Consider the following 21,823-nt stretch of genomic DNA (forward strand, 5'->3'; position numbering starts at 1 on the left):
AACTAATGTAATTTGTTCTCAGTACCCAAATCATCCAGCCAGTTACATTCATCTCTGAATATTAAGAAATTCTTATAGAGATACTTAATGTCAGCCTATCAAGTACCTATTTAGATTCCACAATACAGCCAATTTTACTTTCTTACATAATTTGTAGATATCTTCCCATATAAACAATAAGGGTTTATTTAAACTAGTGTAAGAAGTTTGTTAAAAAAAAAAAGAAAAAAAAGAAAAAACTGGGTTTTTCTAGATACATGCTAAATGCAAAATATTTTCCTATTTTGACATTCCTTTAATAAGATATATTGATTTAACTTTTATATTATTAAATAGCATAATATTTGGCAAAAAGTTTTCCAAACATTACTGATCAGAATAAACAAACTATTGCTATTGAGCAAACTATTAAATAAAATATGGCTTCCTCCCCCAGAAAATATTAGTTTAACTTTCCAAGCTCAGACTAGGGAGAATGCATTCAGACCTTGCCCTAGAACTCTGGAAGCAATAAATGCTTCAGGTCTCTAATGTGTATCTAAGATCCTAGTTTAACACAACACTAATACTCCAAGAAAGCAGCTACAAGACTACCCTAGAATTTCCCTCCAGTGTGAATGGCCTAGCTCAAATCCAAAATCCAAAATTAGGAAACAAAAAAGAATTGCCCCATAATGACCTATGATGGTGGTAGAGATGCATAGAACAAAAAGAGAAAGACAACCCTAAAGCATCTACAAGTAATGCCTCAGATGAAAACATAGCTTGGAAGAGATGAAGCAAGAGTTTTTTTTTTAAGTCATAAAATTTTTTTCATAAATAGAATAAGAACAATTAAGAAATACATTAGAAGAGAAATGAGAAATATGAAAGAAATAGAAAAGGAATTAACAGCTTGGTACAAGAGGTACAAAACCTTGCCTATGGAACAAACCCCCTGAAAATTAGAATGGACCAACAATTCTATGAGGCAACAAAAAATACTAAAACAAAGTCAAAAGGCTAAAAAAAGGATGAAAATGTAAAGTCACAAAATGTAAAATCACTAAGTGATCTTGAAAACAGACAAAAGAGAAAAAGAATTTAAGAATCAATTGGACTATCTGAATATTGTGACCAGAGAAAGAGCCTCAATAACATATTTCAAGAAGAAAATTGCCCAGATCTCAGAACTAGAGGACAAAGCAGAAAAAGAAAGAATGCAAAGATTACCCCCTGAAAAAAAAAATGGAAACTACCATGAATATCAGTCAAAATTCAGAGTTTCTAGGTCAAAGAAAAAATATTGCAAGAAGAAAGGAATAATTCAAATCCTAAAGAACCACAATCAGGATCTAATAAGATTCATCAACTATCACAATACACTAGCAGAAAAACTGGAATATAATATTCCAGAAGGCAAAGAATATGGATTCATATCAAAGAAAAAAACTACTCGACAAAACCGAATATAATACCACATGGGGCGGGGGTGGGAGGGAACTGCCTTTTTTAAAACAGAGAATTTCCAAATGTATTCCTAATGAAAAAGAATTTCCAAAAGTATTCCTAATGAAAAAGAAGATATATTAAGGAAGGAATTATTCTTAAGCAAAACAAATTCTAAGGATGTGCAAACATAGTTATAGCTCTTTTTGAGGTGGCAAACAATGGGAATCTGAGGAGGTCTCCATAAACTGGGAAGAATATGGACATGTTATGGTAAATAATTTTAACAGAATACGAACATGCTAAATTCTTATCAGTGTACATGAACAAATAGGATTCCAGAGGACTAATTATAAAACATATCACCCACTTTTTGATATAAAGGTAAATAAAACTAATATTTTTAGTGCATATCCAACAAGGAAATTAGTTTTAATGGATTTTATATGTTTGTAATGTCATTTGTTTTTCCTCTGTTCTCAAAATAGTGGGGGAGGGTAAGAAGGCAGCTCTTCGTTGATTAGAATATTAAAAAAAAAAGAAAAGAAAATTGATCAACCACAAATCCTGAGGGCTCATGATCAAACACTGTCTACGTCTTAATAGAGAGGTAATGGACTAAAAGTGCAGATTAAGACTTTTTTTGGACATGGCCATTGAAAAAATTTGTTTTAACTATAAATGTTTAACAGGTTTTGTTTTTGTTTTCTGTGTCTGTGTGTGTGTGTGCACGCGTGCGCTCAAGGAAAGAAGAAAGGAAATGAAGGCTAATCTTTGAAAATAAAGTAAAATTTAATTTTGAAAAATTAAAAGCAAGAAAATCGAATAGAGGTCAGGGTATTTCACTAAGAAAACAAATGTTAAATTTTATATGAATATAAAAATATTTAAACCATATTTAAATATAATTTACTAATCACAAATACTGTTTTTAAAACCAGAAATTATTCTATTAAATTGGCTCTAAGGAAATATAGCCATTTACTTCTTAACAGAATCCCTTTCTTCCTTGGAAGAATAGCTCAGGCTTTTTGTTATACCAAAGAACTAGAAGTTGGGAGTGCCCACCAACTGGATAACAGTAAAAAAATAATGGAAAATAAAATGCACTGGAGTATTATTGAACCATAAAAAAATGAAGGGACGGTTTCAGAAATAACCTGGAAAGAATAATGAGTTGATGTAGAGTGAAATGAGTAAAACCAGGAAAATAATTTATATGGTAACATTGTAAAGAAAAATAATTTTTTAAGACTTAAGAACTCTAATCAAACCAATGATCAATAAGAATCCCAGAAGACTAATAAAGAAGCATGCTATGCCCACCTCCTAACTGAGAGGTAATAAACTTAAGATGAAGAATCAGATATATTTTCAAATACAGCCATTGAGGACTAGAGATAGGGTTGTCAGAAAAAAGGAAAATAAAGAAAAGAAGGTCACCGAAATATTTTTTAAAGCACAGAAAAGAATATAAAGGACAGAAGGAAACACAGAAATTCAACACAGGTGGAAAGTAACATGGAGAATTTATTATATATGTAAAAAGAAAACAAAATTACATAATAGTTCTATGTACGATCTTTTTCTTCTCCTTTTCTACATCTATAGAAATGTTAATTTTATGCTGATTTTAAAAAAATAAATATTTTTAAAAGGTAAACTGCTGGGGACAGCTGGGTAGCTCAGTGGACTGAGAGCCAGGCCTAGAGATGGGAGGTCCAAAGTTCAAATATGGCCTCAGACTCTTCCCAGCTCTGTGATGGGCAAGTCACTTAACTCCCATTGTCTAGCCCTTACCACTCTTCTGCCTTTGAACCAATTCATAGGATTGATTCTAAGGCAGAAGGTAAAGGTTTAAAAAAAAAAAAAGCTCAAGGTACTCACCATCCTCTAGAACAGGGGTCGGCAACCTTTTTTGGCCATAAACGCCACATTTTTTAAAATGTAATTTCGTGAGAGCCGTACAGTGCTCACAGTGCGCGCTCCTGTAACAGCGCCTGAAAAAAAATTGACTTTATGGCTCCTGCAGAAAGAGCCATACGTTGCTGACCCCTGCTCTAGAACAATCATTTCCTCTCCCAATTATTAGTGCTCTTCTCTCTCCCCTAAAATTACTCTGTATTTTTTATGTAAATGTTGTTTATAGAAAGGAGGATCAGTGGAATAGACTAGGGGTAAGCGACCTCAGCAAGACAGTCTATGATAAAGCCAAAGAACCCAGCTTTTGGGGAAAAAAAACAATATTTGACAAAAACTGCTAGGAAAATTGGAAAACAATATGGGTGAGATTGAGTCTAGATCAACATCTCATACCCTATACCAAGATAAATTCAGAATGGGTGAATGACTTGAATATAAAGAAGGAAAATATAAGTAAATTAGGTGAGCACAGAATAGTATTCTTGTCAGATCTCTGGGAAAGGAAAGATTTTAAAACCAAGCAAGAGTTAGAAAAAAATTACAAAATGTAAAATAAATAATTTTGATTACATTAAACTAAAAAGTTTTTGTACAAACAAAACCAATGCTACCAAAATTAGAAGGGAAGCAACAAATTGGGAAAAAAATCTTTATAACAAAAAACTCTGACAAAGGTCTAATTACTCGGATTTATAAGGAGCTAAATCAATTGTACAAAAAATCAAACTATTCCCCAATTGACAAATGGGCAAGGGACATGAATAGGCAATTTTCAGATAAAGAAATCAAAACTATCAACAAAACATGAAAAAGTGTTCTAAATCTTTTATAATTAGAAAAATGCAAATCAAAACAACTCTGAGGTACCACCTCACACCTAGCAGATTAGCTAACATGACAGCAAAGGAAAGTGGTGAATGTTGGAGGGGATGTGGTAAAATAGAGACATGAATGCATTGCTGGTGGAGTTGTGAATTGATCCAACCATTCGGGAGTGCAATTTGGAACTATGCACAAAGGGCTTTAAAAGACTATCTGCCTTTTGATCCAGTCATAGCATTGCTTGGTTTATACCCCAAAGAGATAATAAAGAAAAAGACTTGTACAAAAATATTTATAGGCTCATTCTTTGTGGTGGCAAAAAATTGGAAAATGAGGGGGTGTCCATCGATTAGGGAATGGCAGAACAAATTGTGGTATCTGTTGGTGATGGAATACTATTGTGCTCAAAGGAATAATAAACTGGAGGAATTCCATGTGAAATGGAAGGATCTCCAAGAATTGATGCAAAGTGAAAGAAGCAGATCCAGAAGAACATTGTACACAGAGACTGATACACTGTAGTACAATCGAACATAATGGATTTCTCTATTAGGAGCAATGAAAGGATCCAGAGCAAGGCTGAGGGACTTATGAGAAAGAAAACTCTCCACATTCAGAGGAAGAATTGTGGGAGGAGAAACACAGAAGAAAAACAACTGCTTGAACAAATGGGTTGACAGGGATATTACTGGGGATGTAGACACTAAACGATAACTCTAGTCCAACTATCAATAATATGGAATTAGGTCTTAATCAATGATACATTTAAAACCCAGTGCAATTGTGCGTCAGATAAGGGGGGTTAGGGGAGTTTGAGGAGAGAGAAAGAACATGAAACATGTAACTATGGGAAAATACTCAAACTGAAAATAAAAATATATTTTAAAAACTGATACAGAGTTTTCTGTATTTTCATCCTCAAGTGCCCAATACAATGTTTGGCAGCTAGCATATACTCAATAAATGCTTATTGGATTGAAATGGTTGTAGAAAATTCTTCTTTTCAAAGAAGCTTTTCAACAAAACTATCTAGTTTAGACTATCCCATGTAAGATTAACCATGTGAAAGACGGATTAAACTTGTTCTATCTGTCCAAAGGTAGCAAAAGTAGAAGTGGAAAAGATTCTAACAATGAGAGCTGTGCAAGAATGAAATGGACTGCCTGAGGAAGTATGAGAAGTAGCCCCAAAACTGATGTATGTAAGCAGTAGCTAGATGACCACTAATTAAGTATGTTATAGTATAGATTTCTTCTGCGTTGTACTAAAAGGCTACTGAGGTCTTCTCCAATTATGAAATTCTGTGATACTCTGATGCATGTGAGATGAAGAAAAAGCAAAATTAAGTAGAACTCTCAATATTACAATGAAATTCTTCTACTTATAATTCTAGTCAGTCCATCAGCCAGTCAATAGGCTTTTATTAAGAGATAACTATGTGCTAGTCCCTATGCTCAAATGCTCAAAATACAAAGAAAAGCATAAATATTCCCTACTCTTAAGAATCTCACAGTACATAGAAGGTAAAGGACAGCGAGGTATAGCAATGAATAGAGATCCAGTTCTAGAGACAGGAAGACTCACCTCCCAAATTCAAATTTGGCTTAGATACTTCCTACCAATGTGACCCTGAGCAAGTCACTCAATGCATTTGCTTCAGTTTCACCTGTAAAATGAACTGGAGAAGGAAATGGCAAACCACTCCAGTATCTTTGTCAAGAAAAGCCCAAATGGGGTCAGAAAGAATCAGACAGGACTGAAAGGAATGAATAACAATAACAAAAACATACAAGGTAAAGATATTCATCATGACAAGACTCAAAGAATGCAACTTTCATACCAGGGCTCCACTATTTCTATTAATTCTGTGTTTGAAAGAGTATTTGCAAAACAAAGGTCTTACCTTATAGTGTACTGAGGACAACATGTTTGATTCATAACAGGTTTGTATACATACTTCCCACTTCTAAAAATAACAAAATATTCTTGTTAATTTCTCAGATATTTTTCCTATACACAGAAGATTAAAATACTTCTCAAAGTAAAAATCCAATCACTAATTTAAAAACTTTACTTTTAATTGCCCTTCCTCAACTAAACATTTTTTCATCTCTTGACAAATGTATAAATCAAAACTATTTCTTTTCTTCAAAACTCTTCAATATAAAGGGATGCAATGAATGTACTGAGTCCAAAAGGGCATATCACCATCTCTATGGCTAGTGAAAAGATACAGGTCTGAGTCTAGACCTAGGATTTCATTAAGAATGATATAAATTGGGACAGCTGGTGGCTCAGTGGATTGAGAGCCAGACCTAAAGACAGGAGGTCTTAGGTTCAAATCTGACACTTCCAACCTGTGTGACCCCAGGAAAATCACTTAACTCCCATTGCTTAGCCCTTACCACTCTTCTGCCTTGGAACCAATACACAGTGTTCCAAGACAGAAGATAAGGGTTTAAAAAAATGATATAAATTAAATTTGGGCTGAATATTATAGTGTAAAAAATCTTCCATTAAAGTCCAATTATGATGAATCATCAGAGTGCGGACATGGCCCTGGATTCTTGGAGTAAAAGCTCTGGTGAGGTCCTCCTCAATTTGATTAAGTTCAGGATTCCTTTTATCACCAATTTGGGTTACCATGTAACTAATTTTTTCAGCTATATCATGAAAATCACAAACCATATGCTATGAGATAAAAAGCCATTAAAATCCATGACAAAGTTCATATACTGCTGAAAGGGCAGGTTTTTGTAGTATATAAAAAGTAAATATAAAAAGCTGATGGGCAGAAGGACTATTATAATTATATCTTCAGGTCAATGCCACAAGAAAGCTTTATAATCAAGCCTTTCTGATGGCTCAATTAAACTAAAATGGACAGATTCCAAAGTTTAATCACTTCATACCAAATCTACAAATAAGTAATAGTAATATAACTTTGTTAAGTCTAGTTGTATAAAATTCAATACGATTTGCAAGCCAAGATGAGAAATTAAAGATGTTCACAATTACAAGATGGCAAAGATTTAAAAAGTATGAACAGCAATTAAATTTTAAGCTTAAAAAGGTGGTAGTAAAAATAATGACAGCATCCAACATTTTAAGTGATTTTATATTCTTTAGCTCATTTGACCCTCCCAATAATACATCCACTTTACTGATAGGAGTTATTTGCCCAAACAATATAACAAAACTTCAACTTGAGATAAGATAAGAATGCAAGTGCTCCTAACAATTAGTACAATACCCTACCCATAAGAGATTCAGAGTTCCATCACTTAAACCCAATACTAAATACTCTAAACACAACATTTAATCATGAACATTTTGGAAAAGCAACAGGGTATAACATATACAGAAGTTGCCAACAAGACAGGAAGACCTGATTTTAAGTCTCATTTTTGACATTCCTTGGCTGTGTGATCCCAGGCAAATCATTTAATCTCTCAGTACTCTAAATATCTAAGACTTAACGTTATGTTACAAAGAAGGAGCCAACCAATCCTAGACTTTTCTCACTCTTTGCTACTAAAATCACAGGTCTAATCCCTGTCTTGATTTTAAGATTTTATTAGTCTTGTCTTTATGACACAGTTAACTTTCTATAATACCACTCCCATTGAACTGACCTGTAAGTAAAGAAAAACAACCTCAGCCACTATATGTGGAACATTCTGTAGAAGACTCTCCTCCCCTCCATCTCTCTACAGAGGTATCAGCTCTTTTGGACTGACCAAAACTAGACACTAAAATTCATCTCCTAGGAAAGTTTATATTTGTAATAATGTAAATATAAATTCCATGAAGATCCCATGGGGCTAGAAAGTGTCTGTATTAGGTAGTTTTACCTTCGCCATCCACGGTCTATAAGATCTTGGTAATCTTGAATTGTCATTGAATGTGCCCACATACCTGTTATGAACAAATAAAAGTCAAAGTTAATAATTCCAGCAGATTAGGCTTTTTAAAATGAAGTATAAACTATAATTTTTAATTATGAAAATAAACATCAGTAGCAAAACACAAATGTTTTGTCCTGGAAACTATACTTTATCCAAGGACTTCACTCATTGGTATTAACTCTCATGATATTACCCAATACATGAATAAATCAGCATTTATTAATATGCAATGCACAGCAAGGATTCACCTCTGACTCATCTTGTAAAAGGTACCTAATCTGGTTCTCCTCCATTTTTTAAAAATGCCTAGGTTAGCCATCCCCATGTTTGAATGAGAAACACCATGGCTAATATGCTATTATTCACTCCTGGAATGTTTTAGGCACAACAGGTCAAGGGTCCACAATCTCTAGCACAGGTATACCAAAAGAAAAGTCAATGGCATAATGGAAGTCTTAGAACTGCCTAGGGCCCTCTGGTAAATGCCGTCTCTAAAGCTTGTTTATAATACAGTCCACTGTGTAAGAATAACCCAGCATAGGGAACACATAAAGTCAATCAGCCAAACAGGTTTCCCAGAAACACAATGTTCTGACTATAGAAGTTCTACTTGGCTTTCTTTTTCTTGTTCCCTTACCTGCCAGCCAGCAGGAAAGCCCCTTCCTCCTTGCTCCCCACTTTCCTACCCTAGGTTATACAGAATCCATTGGGGCACTGCCTATTGGCAGAGCAAGTGCTAGAAGGTACCCTTCCCATAACATTCCTACCAATTGCTCTCCTTCTCTCCATGACCCAGATGATTTTCCCCAACCTATTGTTATGGAAGATATGCCACAATTCCAATTCCCCTGCTATCCTCAAGCCACTCTACTAGATCCCATCTACTTTAAAGATGACATGGTTAATCATATCATTCTAAACAGGAACTTAAATCTTTTCAGTGTGAAGTTATCCTAAAGGTCCATAGACTAATATCTTTTTAAAACAATTTTAGGAAAAGATATTGCCAGTAACCTGGACCAGGAAAGCAGATCTAGAGAAGATGCTGTAATGATCATCATGATTCTAGACAGACTAAAAAGATGATAGCAATAGAAGATGTCCCCAGAAATCAAACACTGCATCATGAAGCTCTGAGTGAGCCTTTGGATATAATGAACTGAATGATGGATATTGAGCCCTCTGTCCACTTTTGTTCTTCCCATGTACTGTTTTTTTTTTTATCTTAATTCTTAAAAACCCTTGTGCCAAAGAAAGGGAATGCCCCCTAATGGCTCCTTGTCAATACACCTATCATTCATTTTTAATATGTTAAGAAACACCCAAAATGTAGTTAGACCCTCCATGAAATGTTTATACATACTGATAAGACAGTCCTGAAATGTATAGATATCATATATGGGATGATTCATTGGTGAAACTAACATGTTAATCTCACAAAGAATCAGAGGAGAGATTGTGTGAATTTAATATAAATTATACCTCTTTAAAAAAGGAAAGTTCTAAAAACCCATTTTGGTTGGTATCAGCTCCCTTTGATTGGACATGTATGTGTACTATGGGAAAACTGCAGGGCCCCTGGGGCTCCCTGGCATCTCAGAAGAAGCTGGCCCCTTGTCCTATGTGATTTCTGACAACCAGAAGCCTGGCCTCTGACCCATACTGAGGTCAAGTCTGTCCAACCGGAGAGACTTAGAAGGAGTGACAACACCAAGGGCTTTAAGAGAGGGTTAGAGGAAACAGCTCTTAGACTAGAGCAGCTCTGGCAAATATTTTCGAGATCGCATGCCCAAACTGCACTTTCAAGCTGCCCATGAGCCTCCCCCTCACCCAAGCATTTGGCAACAGAGGCATGTGAAAAATGTCCTCAGGCACAGTGGAGAAAGAAAACCATGCAGTGCCCTCCCACACACCTGGGCACCCTTACCATATCAATATGGGCCTACAGACTCTTCTACTTTGGGTTAGGGAATAGAGACAAGCACTGTAAACTCAGGTTAGGTAGGTGTGGCCAGGTGATTATGTGACTATCTCTCTTACTCAGACTTTTACTAATAAATAATTATAAATTAATATACAGTCTCCAGAGAATTTTAATCGTAACACCAATAATTTAAGCCTTATTATCTGCCCTGCCACTATCCTACAGTCTTCTGGGCCTTATATTCTTTCCTGAAACTATGTCTTTAAGACCCTAAGACAGGGTCATCTAATTTACTATGTACTCTAAAAGACCTCTGGGCCTTGTCAACTACTCCACTTCTACATCTTTAGGACTTCTGGGCTTCTCCATCCATCCCAAAGCTGAATTCTCAGGGGCTATCACACTTTTTAATTTATAGTCCTAGCATTTACCAGTGTTTCACACATGGTAAATACTTAATTTTTTTTCATTCATTCTACAGGCTTTACTTCATTGAAGGTGGCATTCACCAAGTACCAATGCACTAGGAACCTTTTTAAGAGGCTCCTACATGCCACAAGATTCCATATTCCAAGCTACAATCCAACTCAAATCACAGTATTTTCTGAAAGTGACTCATCTACATGAGCTCTCAAGACTACCCAAGATGTCCATGGTTAATAACTGAGTTTTGGAAAAGACTTCAAAATAGGTTAAAAGTTCAGTGAATGCGTTTTTACAGTCTGTCATCTACTGGCATCTACTGACATGTATAATATATACTACCTACAGACCACATGTGACAATAAGTAGTATCTACACTATTATTCCATATATTTAAAGCAAACCTTAATCTAATTCCTTTTTTGGCAAAGTATGCCAAAAAATAATAATAACAATATGATAGACTGTCCTTAGCTCATTTTTTCAAGTAGATTCTATATGTTTGTCCAAGTCTGTGCTTTGTTGCTTAAAAAATGCCAATCTTTTTGAGAAAGAGAAGAATACAATGAGAAAGCAAAAGGCGTGCTGCATTTTGCATCATTACTAGCAGCCTCTAGACTGGCAGGTTAGCTAAAAGGACTCCTGAGAAGTGAGAATAGTGACTCCTATCAATACAAACTAAGGCTAGCAATAAACAGGTGGCTTTTTGAGATATTTGGTTGTTTGAAGGGTCCTAATGAAACTCGAGTAAACTTCCAGGAAGGGTCCAGGTAGACTGCTGGTGCTTGCTTACCTCTGGGTTTTCCTGATGAGAATATGCCTATCATTAGTTCAATGATTAGTGGAAAAGAAGCTAGAGAATGAAGAAGGAAGTACTTTCTTCTGTTTCCTTTCCCCAGGCAACTTATAAGTTCTATGACTGTGATTGGAAGCTTCCCTAAAGGTTATAGTACCAATATTTTAACAGAGACAAGGTGTAATAAGATTACGGACAAATCCTAGCATCATTTTTTAAAAATATTTTGTTATATTTACTGTTGTCTTTTACTTTTAAATCATGTATTTATTTCCAAATATATCCTGCCTCTACCCAGCAATATATCTCATGTAACAAAAATTTAAAAATAGAGGGGAAAAATCCACAAAACTAGCACATGGATGGAGTCTGAATAGTCCATCACCTCTACAATGGTAGATTTTCAACCCAGGGGTCAAACTTGGTCATAACTATGCAGTTATCAATTTTAGTTTGCTGTTGTTCTTTCCTATGTTCTTTTTCTGTATGAGTGTGTTACCGGACATAAAGCTTTGATAGTTCTGTTTCATTTAAACTGCAACAGTTCCAAAGTATTCCCACACTTTTTGCATTTCTGATATAAAACTTTCCTGTTATTCTGTTGTATGTCCCTTGTTTGAAACTTCAGAACTCTGCAGGGAAGACAGTTTAGGAGTATGGACTTCATCCATGCAGGAAATGGAGGGCCAATAAAGGATTTTAAACAGTCAAATAATGCACAAAACCACTTTTATAAAGATTGGTTTAATCAGTGGATTATTAAAGCTATTATGAAGTGCAGGCAAAGAGTGTCATACAGTGAAAAGAGGATTGGATTTGTAGGCCAAGGACCCAAGTTTTAATCCTGGCTCTGCATTTTACAACTGTGTAACTAACCTTCATTAACTCATCTAACCTCTACAAGCCTCAGTTTCCAAATCTGTAAAAGGAGAGCCCTGGAACATATGATGATTAAATTCCCTTACAGCTTCCCTTAAATCTGTGATGCACAGAGCAGTGGCAGTAGGAGAAACATAGCACTAGAGTTCCCATTTGTCTCTAGGATAAAATACCAATTGTTCTCTTTGGTATTTAAAGATCTTCATAATCTTCTCTCCAGCTACCTTTCTACCCATTCCTCACCAAAGTCAAAAAGGCATCATTGTTGTTCTTCCATTTCCCATCTCTGGATCTTTGTATAAGAGGCCTTCATGCCTCCTCACTAGCATGACCGCCCTAGGCAGATCAGGGTCATGCAGCAGCCTTCTCATTAGCAGGCTTGCATAGGATCAGACTCTCTTACTCAGTTCAGTCTTCACATATCTGCCAAACATATTACTAAAGTATAGTCATTTCACCACCTTGTTTAAAAAGCTTCAGAGAAGTCACATCATCCTTAGGATAAAATACAAACTTAATCATAATCTGGCTTGCAGATTGTCTTTTCATGCTAATTACACATTATTTGCCCTGGAACAAAATGAACTAGCCAAATTAGTTCACAAGTTGTTCCTTTAATATGATAACCCTCATCCTGTCTCTAGACCTTCATACTAGGTGTCTTCCATATCCACCTCTTAAATCCCCACTAGGTTCTTTCAAGGCTCAGTTCAAATGCAACTTCCCTCCTTAATAGGCTTTTCCTGACCTCCCTCCAATCCTTACAGATCCCAGGGCTCCACTAACCAACATTATTTCCTTGCCTGAAAACATGATGAACATGTAGAATTGAAGTTCCCTAGAGAGCATTGTCTCCTCAAGTGCCTAAATGGTGTCTGGCATATAGTAAACACTTGGTGCTTATTAAGTGGCCGGAATATACTCTCTCCTCACTTCTATCTCCCAGACTCCCTAGTTTTTCTTCACAAGGCTCAGCTCAATGCCACCTCCATGTAAGGTCTCCTCTGATCCTTTCCACATTATTACCTTCCTCACACTCCACAAATTATTTTGTGTTTTGTATTTAGTTGTGTTTGTGCTATTTTCACCTAACAAAATGTAAGCTCCTTAGGGCAAGGTCTATTTCATTTTTGTCCCTGAATAATAATCAGTAGGTGTTTAATACGTGTTTGTTGAATGAAAGGATAAAATTGTAAAGTCACACCTCAGTTAAGGATCATCAACTTAGAGGTGAAAGAAAATGCCGTCTAATCCAACTCCCTTCATTTTATCAATGAAGAAACTGAGGCTCCCAGATATTAACTTGCTGAAGCTCATTTGTACAACATACTCAATACTTACAAGTCTTCATCCTACCACTAGAGAATCTTAGTGTTTGTTCAACGTTTGTTCAAAGATCATATAGTCCAACTTCTACCAAAAGCATGAATTTATTCTAGAACACCACATCTGTATTCCCTTCTTTCTAGGTTTTTATGATGTGTTTTCTCCTATTTTTCCTCCTACTTGTCTAACCAATCTCATTCTCCTTTGCTGAATCTTTATCCAGGCTACATCTACTAAGCAAGTGTGTCCAAGGCTCATTCCTGGGCCCTCTTTTCTCTATTCTATATTCAGCTGGGGATGTCATCAGAGTTAATGAATTCAATTATCATCTCTGTGCAAATGATTCTAATATCCATTTGTTCAGCTCTGACCACCATTCTCACATCTCTAGATATCTTGCAATGAATTTCTTTAGCCATCTTTAATTCAACATGTCCAAAAATGAATTCATTATCTTCCACCACCACCCCAACCCTGTCTTCTCCCAAACTTCTAAATTACTCATGAGGGTATCACCATCCTCCCAATAACCCAAGCTAGATATCCAAGGGAGTCATCCTGGACTTCTCACTTTCTCACATCCACCATCCTATCAACTTTCAAGTCTTATTGCTTCTACCTTTGTACTATCTCTCATACACTGCCCCTTCTCTCCTCTGACATTGCTGCCACCCTTGTACAGGTCCTCACCTCACACCTGGACAGTCCAATAGCCTTATGATTGGCCTCCAAGGCTTAGGTGTCTCCCCATTCCAATCCATCCTCCACTTAGCAGTCAAACTGATATTCCTAAAGTATACATCTGATTATGTCAACCTATTCTTCACCATTCAATAAACTCAAGGGGCATTCTATTATCCTCCAATATGAAATACAAAATTCTCTGTTTAGTGTTTAAGACCCTTCATAATCTGGCACTTTTCTACCTTTATGGGCTTTTCAAACCTTATTCCTTTCCTCACACTCCACAATCCAACTCCTAACTTCAAGTCTCAACTAAAATCCACTTCATGCAAACTTTTCCTGACCTTCCTTAATCTTAGTACTTTCTGATATCATCTGCAATATATCCTTTTATCTTGTTGGCACATTGTTTTTCTGATGTCTCTCACTTAACACTCAGCTTCCTGGGATCAGAAAATTTTTTTACTTTGTAGCCCATGAGTGGAGTATCAAGAACGAAGCTAAGCACTCAATAAATGTTTGTTGACTTAACTTGCTAGAAGACTTCCAATAACAGGAAACTCATCACCTATCCATTTTGAACAACTAATTCAATAAATTATTGTGTCTTCTTACTGTATATTGTACAGTAGAACAGTTACTAATCTCAAGGCTTTATAGGCAAAAATATACCCATAAATATTTATAAAACAAAATACTAAGTACAAAAATAAGGTTCAACATATTTTAAGAAATGAATAGAAGATCATTCTACATGGAGGGAAAGATCCAGCCATGATAATGGAAATCACTTGACAGAATGGCAGTATTCTGAGAAAGAAGGATGAGAACAGAGAAACAGTATAGTGGAAAGGGCATTAGCTCAGGAATGAAAGGAACTTGGGTCCAGATCTTGCCTCTGCAACTTGTGTGACACCTTGAGCAAGTTGAGTTATGGTTCCTGGGGCCCAGTTCTTCATTTGTATAATAAAGGGGTTGGACTGTGTGGCTCTTTCAGTTCTAGACGGCTTCCTTCAATTCTTGCACTAGTAGAGTTTGGCAACAAAGGTAGGATGCAAGGAAGTAGGGTCAAACCTTGAAAGGTATTCAAGAGTTAGACTAGAGTCCTCAAAAGGCATGACAAGGAATATGTATTCTTTCTTGGGGGCAATTTGTGAGGCAATAAAGTTAATTAAGCAGTCAATCTCTCCTTTATCTTTTCTCAAGCCAACCAGAAACCAAAATGAATCTTTCTTCTAAAGAAACTTTTCAAATGTATTTTTAAAACCAATAAGCTGCAATTGTGTATAATGAGGGAGGGGAAGGATGTAGGGAGGAGGGAATAACCAAACATAACCAAACCCTGGACAAGGAATTTGGAAATCTAAATCTATAACTGTTTCTAGTGCTATCTCCTCTAGGTAAACCCAGGCAAATTAATTCCCCCTTTCCCAAGCCTATTTCTATAGAATGCAGGTGTGCTAGACCAAATCATCATAATTATATTAACAAGCACTTTAATGAAGTTGGCTCAGAAGGGCCTTTCTAATATTCTATGACTTTATGCAATATTTCAAAAAGACACAGGACACGGAAACAGACTAAAAGGGGTCTGAGTACTTTTTTAAGTCACAGAAAATAAAACTAAAAGCACTTGGCCTCCAGGGCTGATGTCACCAGATTATACTCACTTCCTTTCGGAGCGCCCAAGAAGTATGTCAGTCAGTCAACAAGCATTTATTGAGCGCCTACTATGTGCCAGCCACTGATGATACAGTGAAAGGTTAGTCAACAAGCATTTATTGAATGCCTACTATGTGCCAGCCACTGATGATACAGTGAAAGGTCAGTCAACAAGCATTTATTGAGTGCGATTATGTGCCAGCCTCTGAGGATACAAAGAAAGGCTTAAAGACAGCCCCTGCCCTCGAGGAGCTCAGTCTCACTCGGAACCTAAGAGTCAAACGCCTGGGGGGCAAAAAAAGAGGAGGCTCGAGCTGCAGAGTACAAACTCTGGAGACCCGGGACAGGCGACCGCCGCCAGCCCCGCGGCCCACGCGCCGAGGAAAGCGGAGCGTCCGCCCCACCGGACCGCAGCCAGTCAGGAGCGTGCCACTGCCTCACTCTGCCCGCCCCCTCCCCGCCCCACTCCACCCCTGGGCCTCTCCCGTAACCGCGCGGGCCAGCCAGGGCCGGGCCGGGCAGGGCTGGGCAGGGCAGGCGTAGAGTCGGGCCCGACCAGCTGGGTTCCCTCACCATTGGAGCGGCTGCCTGTCTCGTTTTTGCAGTAGCCGCACTGGTAGAAGTCCTCGCCCTCGAAGTATTCCACGATAGTCGGGGATGTTCCGGGAGCCGCAGCCATCTTCCCAGCCCCGCGGCCAAACCCAGCCGCTCCGAGCCGTAGCTGCTGACACCCCACAATGCCCCGCGCCGGCGAGCGGTGGGGCTGGCGGAGTCGGGGCGGGGAGGCGGGCAAAACCACCGGTCCCCCCGAGGGACAAGCCTCGCCGGGGAGGGATGACGACACTCACGCCATATTTGGCAAGCACTACGCGGGACTCTTTCTAGTCCTCCCCTTGAACTACGGCCATCTTCAGTGACGGCGAAGCTGCTGGGATTGCGAAATGAGCCGGGGGAAAGACACCGAGCCGGGGGAGGGAGAGAAAAAGGGAGGGAGAAGGGAAGCTAGGCCAAGAGCCCGGCCACACTCACCGCTGGATACTTTGCCCGCTGGGGAGTCGCAGTAGCCGCAGCGGTAGCCCTCTTTAGGCCCCTTGTACTCCACCACGGACGCCATGCCGAGCCCGAAGTCTGGTTCGGAGAGTGTGGCCTTCTCCCGCCGCCGGGGGGCGACTCTGCCCCGAGCCCCGCGGCGCCCCCTGCTGGGACGGAACGAGCCGGAGAAGCGGCCGCCTGGCCTCTAGGGGCCCTAGCCGCCCCAGGCGAGAGCGGGGCGGGGCTGAGGCTTGGCCTGTCCGCTTCTGCTTTCGCTTCTAACCTTTTATCTAGCAACTACCGTGTTTAGCGGCCCCTGTTGCTTGGTGGAGGAAGCTTAGGCGAGAAAAACCGAGTGGAGCTCCCCCACCTTGCCGGAGGCTCTCATAGAAAAAGGTGGGGAAGGAGCCAAGATTGATCAAGTTGGTGGGTCACACATGATCTGACCTTAGTTCAGAACTTCGGTTTTCTTATCTGTAAAATGAGGATAATCATAATTAATGGCGAGTAGGCACCGATGGGATTTTAGCTGAGAGATTAGCAGTCAGAAAGAGGAGAGGACATGCCAGACCATGAGAGTCTTAAGTTAATTCTGTATGTTATTCTCTTTTTGAGTAATTACTTTTTCCATTTATTTCTGAAGGATCTGCTTTGCCTAAGACTTATCTTTTGGCATATTTAATGGTAAGTCGTTTAGATTTTTTTGAGATTTTTGCAGCTCCAGTTGTCAAGCTGGAACTTTTTTTGATCCACCCAAGTTATCAGTAAAAATGGCTTCTCAGTCACATAATGCAATATATTTACCCAAAAGTGAAGAACAATATAAACATTTTCTTTATATAGTATTTGGGATAAAATTAAATTACTCATATATCTTAAGATTACATTAAACTATTTCAGATCTCTACTTTTCTGCCATACCCAGGTCTTAAAATATCGTTTAAGGACACATCTTTGCATGGTGTTATATAAAGGGACTTCAGGCCAGCAGGACTGGGTGATCTTAAACTAGTCAAAACACTCATCATCCTAGGCAACTCTAAAGCTATTGTAAAAAGATCTGGACTTGCACTGGTAGAGGGAATTACTTCATTCTGGCATTTCCTGTACCAGTGAAATCATAGACCGAATTTTTCTGTCAAGGACACAAATATTGCCATCATTATTACAGCTGTCCACATCTGCTACCTAAAGCTATATCTGTACAGCCTCCCACCTCCAACCCATCCCACACAGAGTCTACATATTTGAAGAGACAAAGTAATAATGTTCTTTGAGCCTGTGATTCTCCACACTTTGGAACTCATTCTTTGATGGCATTGTATGTTTTTATTGTAGTACTTACTGATGATTAGTTACTGCTTGACAAAATATTAGAATTTTCTAGACATTTTACTGGCTAATGGAAATGAAAAGATGGAATGTTTTAAACTGAGACTGTCCTGGAAAATATGAGTGTTTTTTATATCCTACCTTAAATATGCCTGTCTCTGCCTCTCATTTCCATTACTTCCTTCTAAGAAAGTACAGGCCATTGTTTACTGCATTTTGTATTCACTTTAACAAATTAAGTTTAATTCAATAAATGTAAATGTAAAACACATGTTGGTTGCTAGGCACTGGAATATAAAGATAAAATAAAATATATCTTGCCTTCAGGAAGCACTCTAATAAAAGCTAAGATGTACCCAAAATAACAACTAATAATATATTAGAATATGATAAATGAAAAAAGAGGAGTCCAAAGTGCTGTGAGATTTGAATAGGAAGAAATTGATTTGCATTTGGTAGGCTCTAGAAGGGTTTTACACAAAAAGTAAGGCACTCTATTAGAATTTAAAGGTGAGGACAGTACTACCTCTTAACTTTGTATCATCCACAGCACATTCCTTACATAGTAAGTACTCTACAAATATTCATTGAATGAATAACATAAATTCCATGTTTAGTATTTCAAAACATCACCTCCTTTGAGACCCCAGTACAGGACCAGTTTGAAACCTATGTAATATCCATAGAACAATGAGACACTAAATCAATAGGCTTAGATCTTACAATCACTTATTTTCTATAAAAGTATATGTTATTGCATGTTTAGAAGCAATGGATAGTCATTTCATAAGTGACTTTTTAATATCAAATATTTTAACTTGCCAAATTGAACTGTATGGTAGGGAAAAGAGAGTTTTTAAATATATACAATTTAAATAGTGTTGATTACACCTATCATTTCACCCTTCCATTCAATAAATTTATATTCATAGTAAGTTGATAAGAGATGTAAATCTGCTGTCCTCTCAGTCCTCACTGTGCTTGTCATATGATGAACATCACTAATGAGAGTATACTAGAATCTCCTCTTCATCATGCCCATGGACATTCTATCCCTTCTACTTACACTGAGACAGTATCCTTAATAGGTCTTCTAGAATTTCTGGTCAGCTAAAATCACCCCTCCCTCCTCTTTGATATCCTTGTATCTTTCTTTAAATTCCTAGTAAAGTAGGAAAAATATAGTTATATGCTGCTGTGATCACTCCCTATAGTTTAGGTAAGAAGTCATTTTTAAAAACATTTTCCCCTAAATAAGTTTTCCTACCAACTAAGCTTTTACCTGTTTAGTAGTTCTAGTTTTCATATCTCTTCTGATTGAGCAGAATGAAAAACAACATTTACATTCAGTTATTTCCTTAGCAACCATCTCAAACCCATCTATTCTTTGATATGGACTGCCTTCTTAAAGAGACCCAGCACTTTTCCAACTAAATTGTTTAAACATAATTGTACTATCCTTTATGGATTATTTAAAAGAATTTCAAGAGTAATTTTGACTGACTGCACAATTTTCACACCTGTTCACTTTAGCATCTAGCCCTCCCCTTCTAAGTTATGACCCTACTGTAAAAGAGGTCTTTACTTAGAATCAGGAAAAACCTAGGTTCAAATCCTGCCCCTAACACCAGCTGTGTGATCCCCATGGACAAGTCAATCACTCTTTGAGCCTCAATTTTGTAAGGGGTGCAAATAGTGAAGTACTTCTAATTCTTTGAGAGTATTTTTAAAGAACAATTAAGATAATGCATGTCCTTATAGTACTATATAAAAGCCAACTAGTATTATTCACTGTGTGCCTTGTGTTAAATGCTTCATTTAAGGAAAACAAACCAGATAACATTACCCCTTTTTGTTTTTTTATTTGGATCTTTAATAAGCATTTCCTTCTCCCCAAATCTTTTAATAAACCCACTTGGTTGCTGGGGTAACCTGCTTCCTGTGGTTTGGAATAGAGGATCCTACCATGCTTCTACATCAGATCATGAGCACTGGAGGCGACTGTTGCTTACTTAATACATGAAGACAAAGATGGAAAGCCAAGACCAAGTTTGAATTAAGCCTCTCTTCTTTGGTGGGGAGCAAGGCAAGAACTGCTGTAGACTAGCTGGGTCAGGGGTCTTGGCTACCCAAGTGGCTGGCAGCTTAGAATATATATAGTGTCCATGTTACTTCTGTCCCTGAAGTATCCATTCTTCTTAGGCAGAGGAGGAGTGGAATAACCAGTAGAGCTAGCCAGCAGCCCTAGTAACTGAAGCCCTTTAGCAACTTGCTTGATCCAGCCCAACAATTTATCTACTCAGTGGTGAAGTCTCATGCCCAGCAAGCAGGAGTAATCACTTATCAATTTGCTATGAAACACTTAAAAGTGAACTCTTTAGTGGAAATGTTTGTAGCAATCATTTTAAATTTGCACCCTCTCTCCCCAGAGATTAAAGTGGTGTAGGGAAGAACATACTTAGAATGGAAATGGTTGTATGATATGGTTTGGAGGTGGGATGGATGGTTTTGGTTCTTGCCATATCTTTAAAGTAAATATCCCTTCATAAAAATTAATTGATGTAAATTGATTATCACTGATGCTGAAGAGATACCAACTGGCATTGGCAAATTATATGAGGAAATAATCACTGGCTGTTGCTAAGCAGAGTATAGTGGAATGAGAACTTGAGCCAATAGAATTAGAAAGACAATCCAACCTGTTCAGGATACCCCTGGAATCTTAAAGGGGGAGAAATAGTAAATATCTGGAGATCTAGCCTATGCATACCAGTAGGAAATTGGGAGAGGAAATTCAAAGCCTATATTCCCTAAAGGGTACTTTCCTAAAACTAAGATATGGAAAGTAATAAAATTTACTCATTTTTTAAAGAGCCATAAATTTTTCACTCCTGTGAAGAAGTAAAGGGAAACTTAGTGAGCATCTTAAGTATGGAAAAATTAATAAATGTATCTCTTTCTCTTGGAATCCTGTTAACTATTTCTCTATAGAAGGGATAGGATATCACAGTTGTTTGTATTTCTCCCCCTGCATACCCACCTCCCAAAGAATACTATAGCTCTCCTTGAATGAAGATATCATTTTGTTTTGTGACTGGTACAAAATAAAGCCTAACAAACATTATTGGAACAGTGAGGTGGTGGTTCAGTAAATAGAGCCAGGCCTGGATTCAAACCTGCCCTCAGATGCTTCCTAGGTATATAACCCTGAGCAACCCTAGTTAATCCTAGTAACCCTTATCATTCTTATCACTTGGAACTAATGCTTAAAAGAAGGTAGGGGTTAAAAAAAATTATTGGATTGAATTGAAAAGGGAAACAGAATTTAAGATTGTTATCTGTATCCCCAGAGTTGCCTAGCACAGTGCTGGTAATATAGTAGGTTTTTAAGTAGTTGTTATTTATTGACTAATAGAGTACTTCAGCTTAGAGCAATCTGAGTAATGAAACTCAGGAGAATTCTGGAGGTCAGTTTCTTCACATGAGTTCTGTTATGAAAAAGTTGGGTAATCTGGCAGGTCTCAGGCAATTTGGGTAGTCAGGATGGATAAAAGGAGATGAGGTGATTGGAGGAGGAATGAAGGAGATAGCTGAGTGTAGAGAAGGGATGAATTGAGGTGGCATATAGGAAGGTAAGGGAATGACAGGGAGTATACAGGAGGCAGCTTAAATAGGCTTATTCAC

At 37.7% G+C, this 21,823-nt stretch overlaps 1 protein-coding gene across 1 annotated transcript in view; it reads right to left on the minus strand.

Annotated features, from left to right (window-relative positions):
* Positions 1–16,878, minus strand: part of ATE1 (arginyltransferase 1) — a 206,427-nt gene extending 189,549 nt beyond the window's left edge. Inside the window, exons 1-3 of the mRNA XM_044660193.1 lie at positions 16,349–16,878; positions 8,028–8,091; positions 6,077–6,139 (exon numbers count right to left, since the gene is read on the minus strand). Coding sequence (XP_044516128.1) covers positions 6,077–6,139; positions 8,028–8,091; positions 16,349–16,454 — 233 coding nt within the window. The 5' untranslated portion in view covers positions 16,455–16,878. The remainder of the gene's footprint in view (positions 1–6,076; positions 6,140–8,027; positions 8,092–16,348) is intronic.
* Between the last annotated feature and the right edge of the window lie 4,945 nt (positions 16,879–21,823).

Source organism: Gracilinanus agilis, chromosome 2 (assembly GCF_016433145.1).
Source record: "Gracilinanus agilis isolate LMUSP501 chromosome 2, AgileGrace, whole genome shotgun sequence".
Taxonomy (NCBI): Eukaryota; Metazoa; Chordata; class Mammalia; order Didelphimorphia; family Didelphidae; genus Gracilinanus; species Gracilinanus agilis.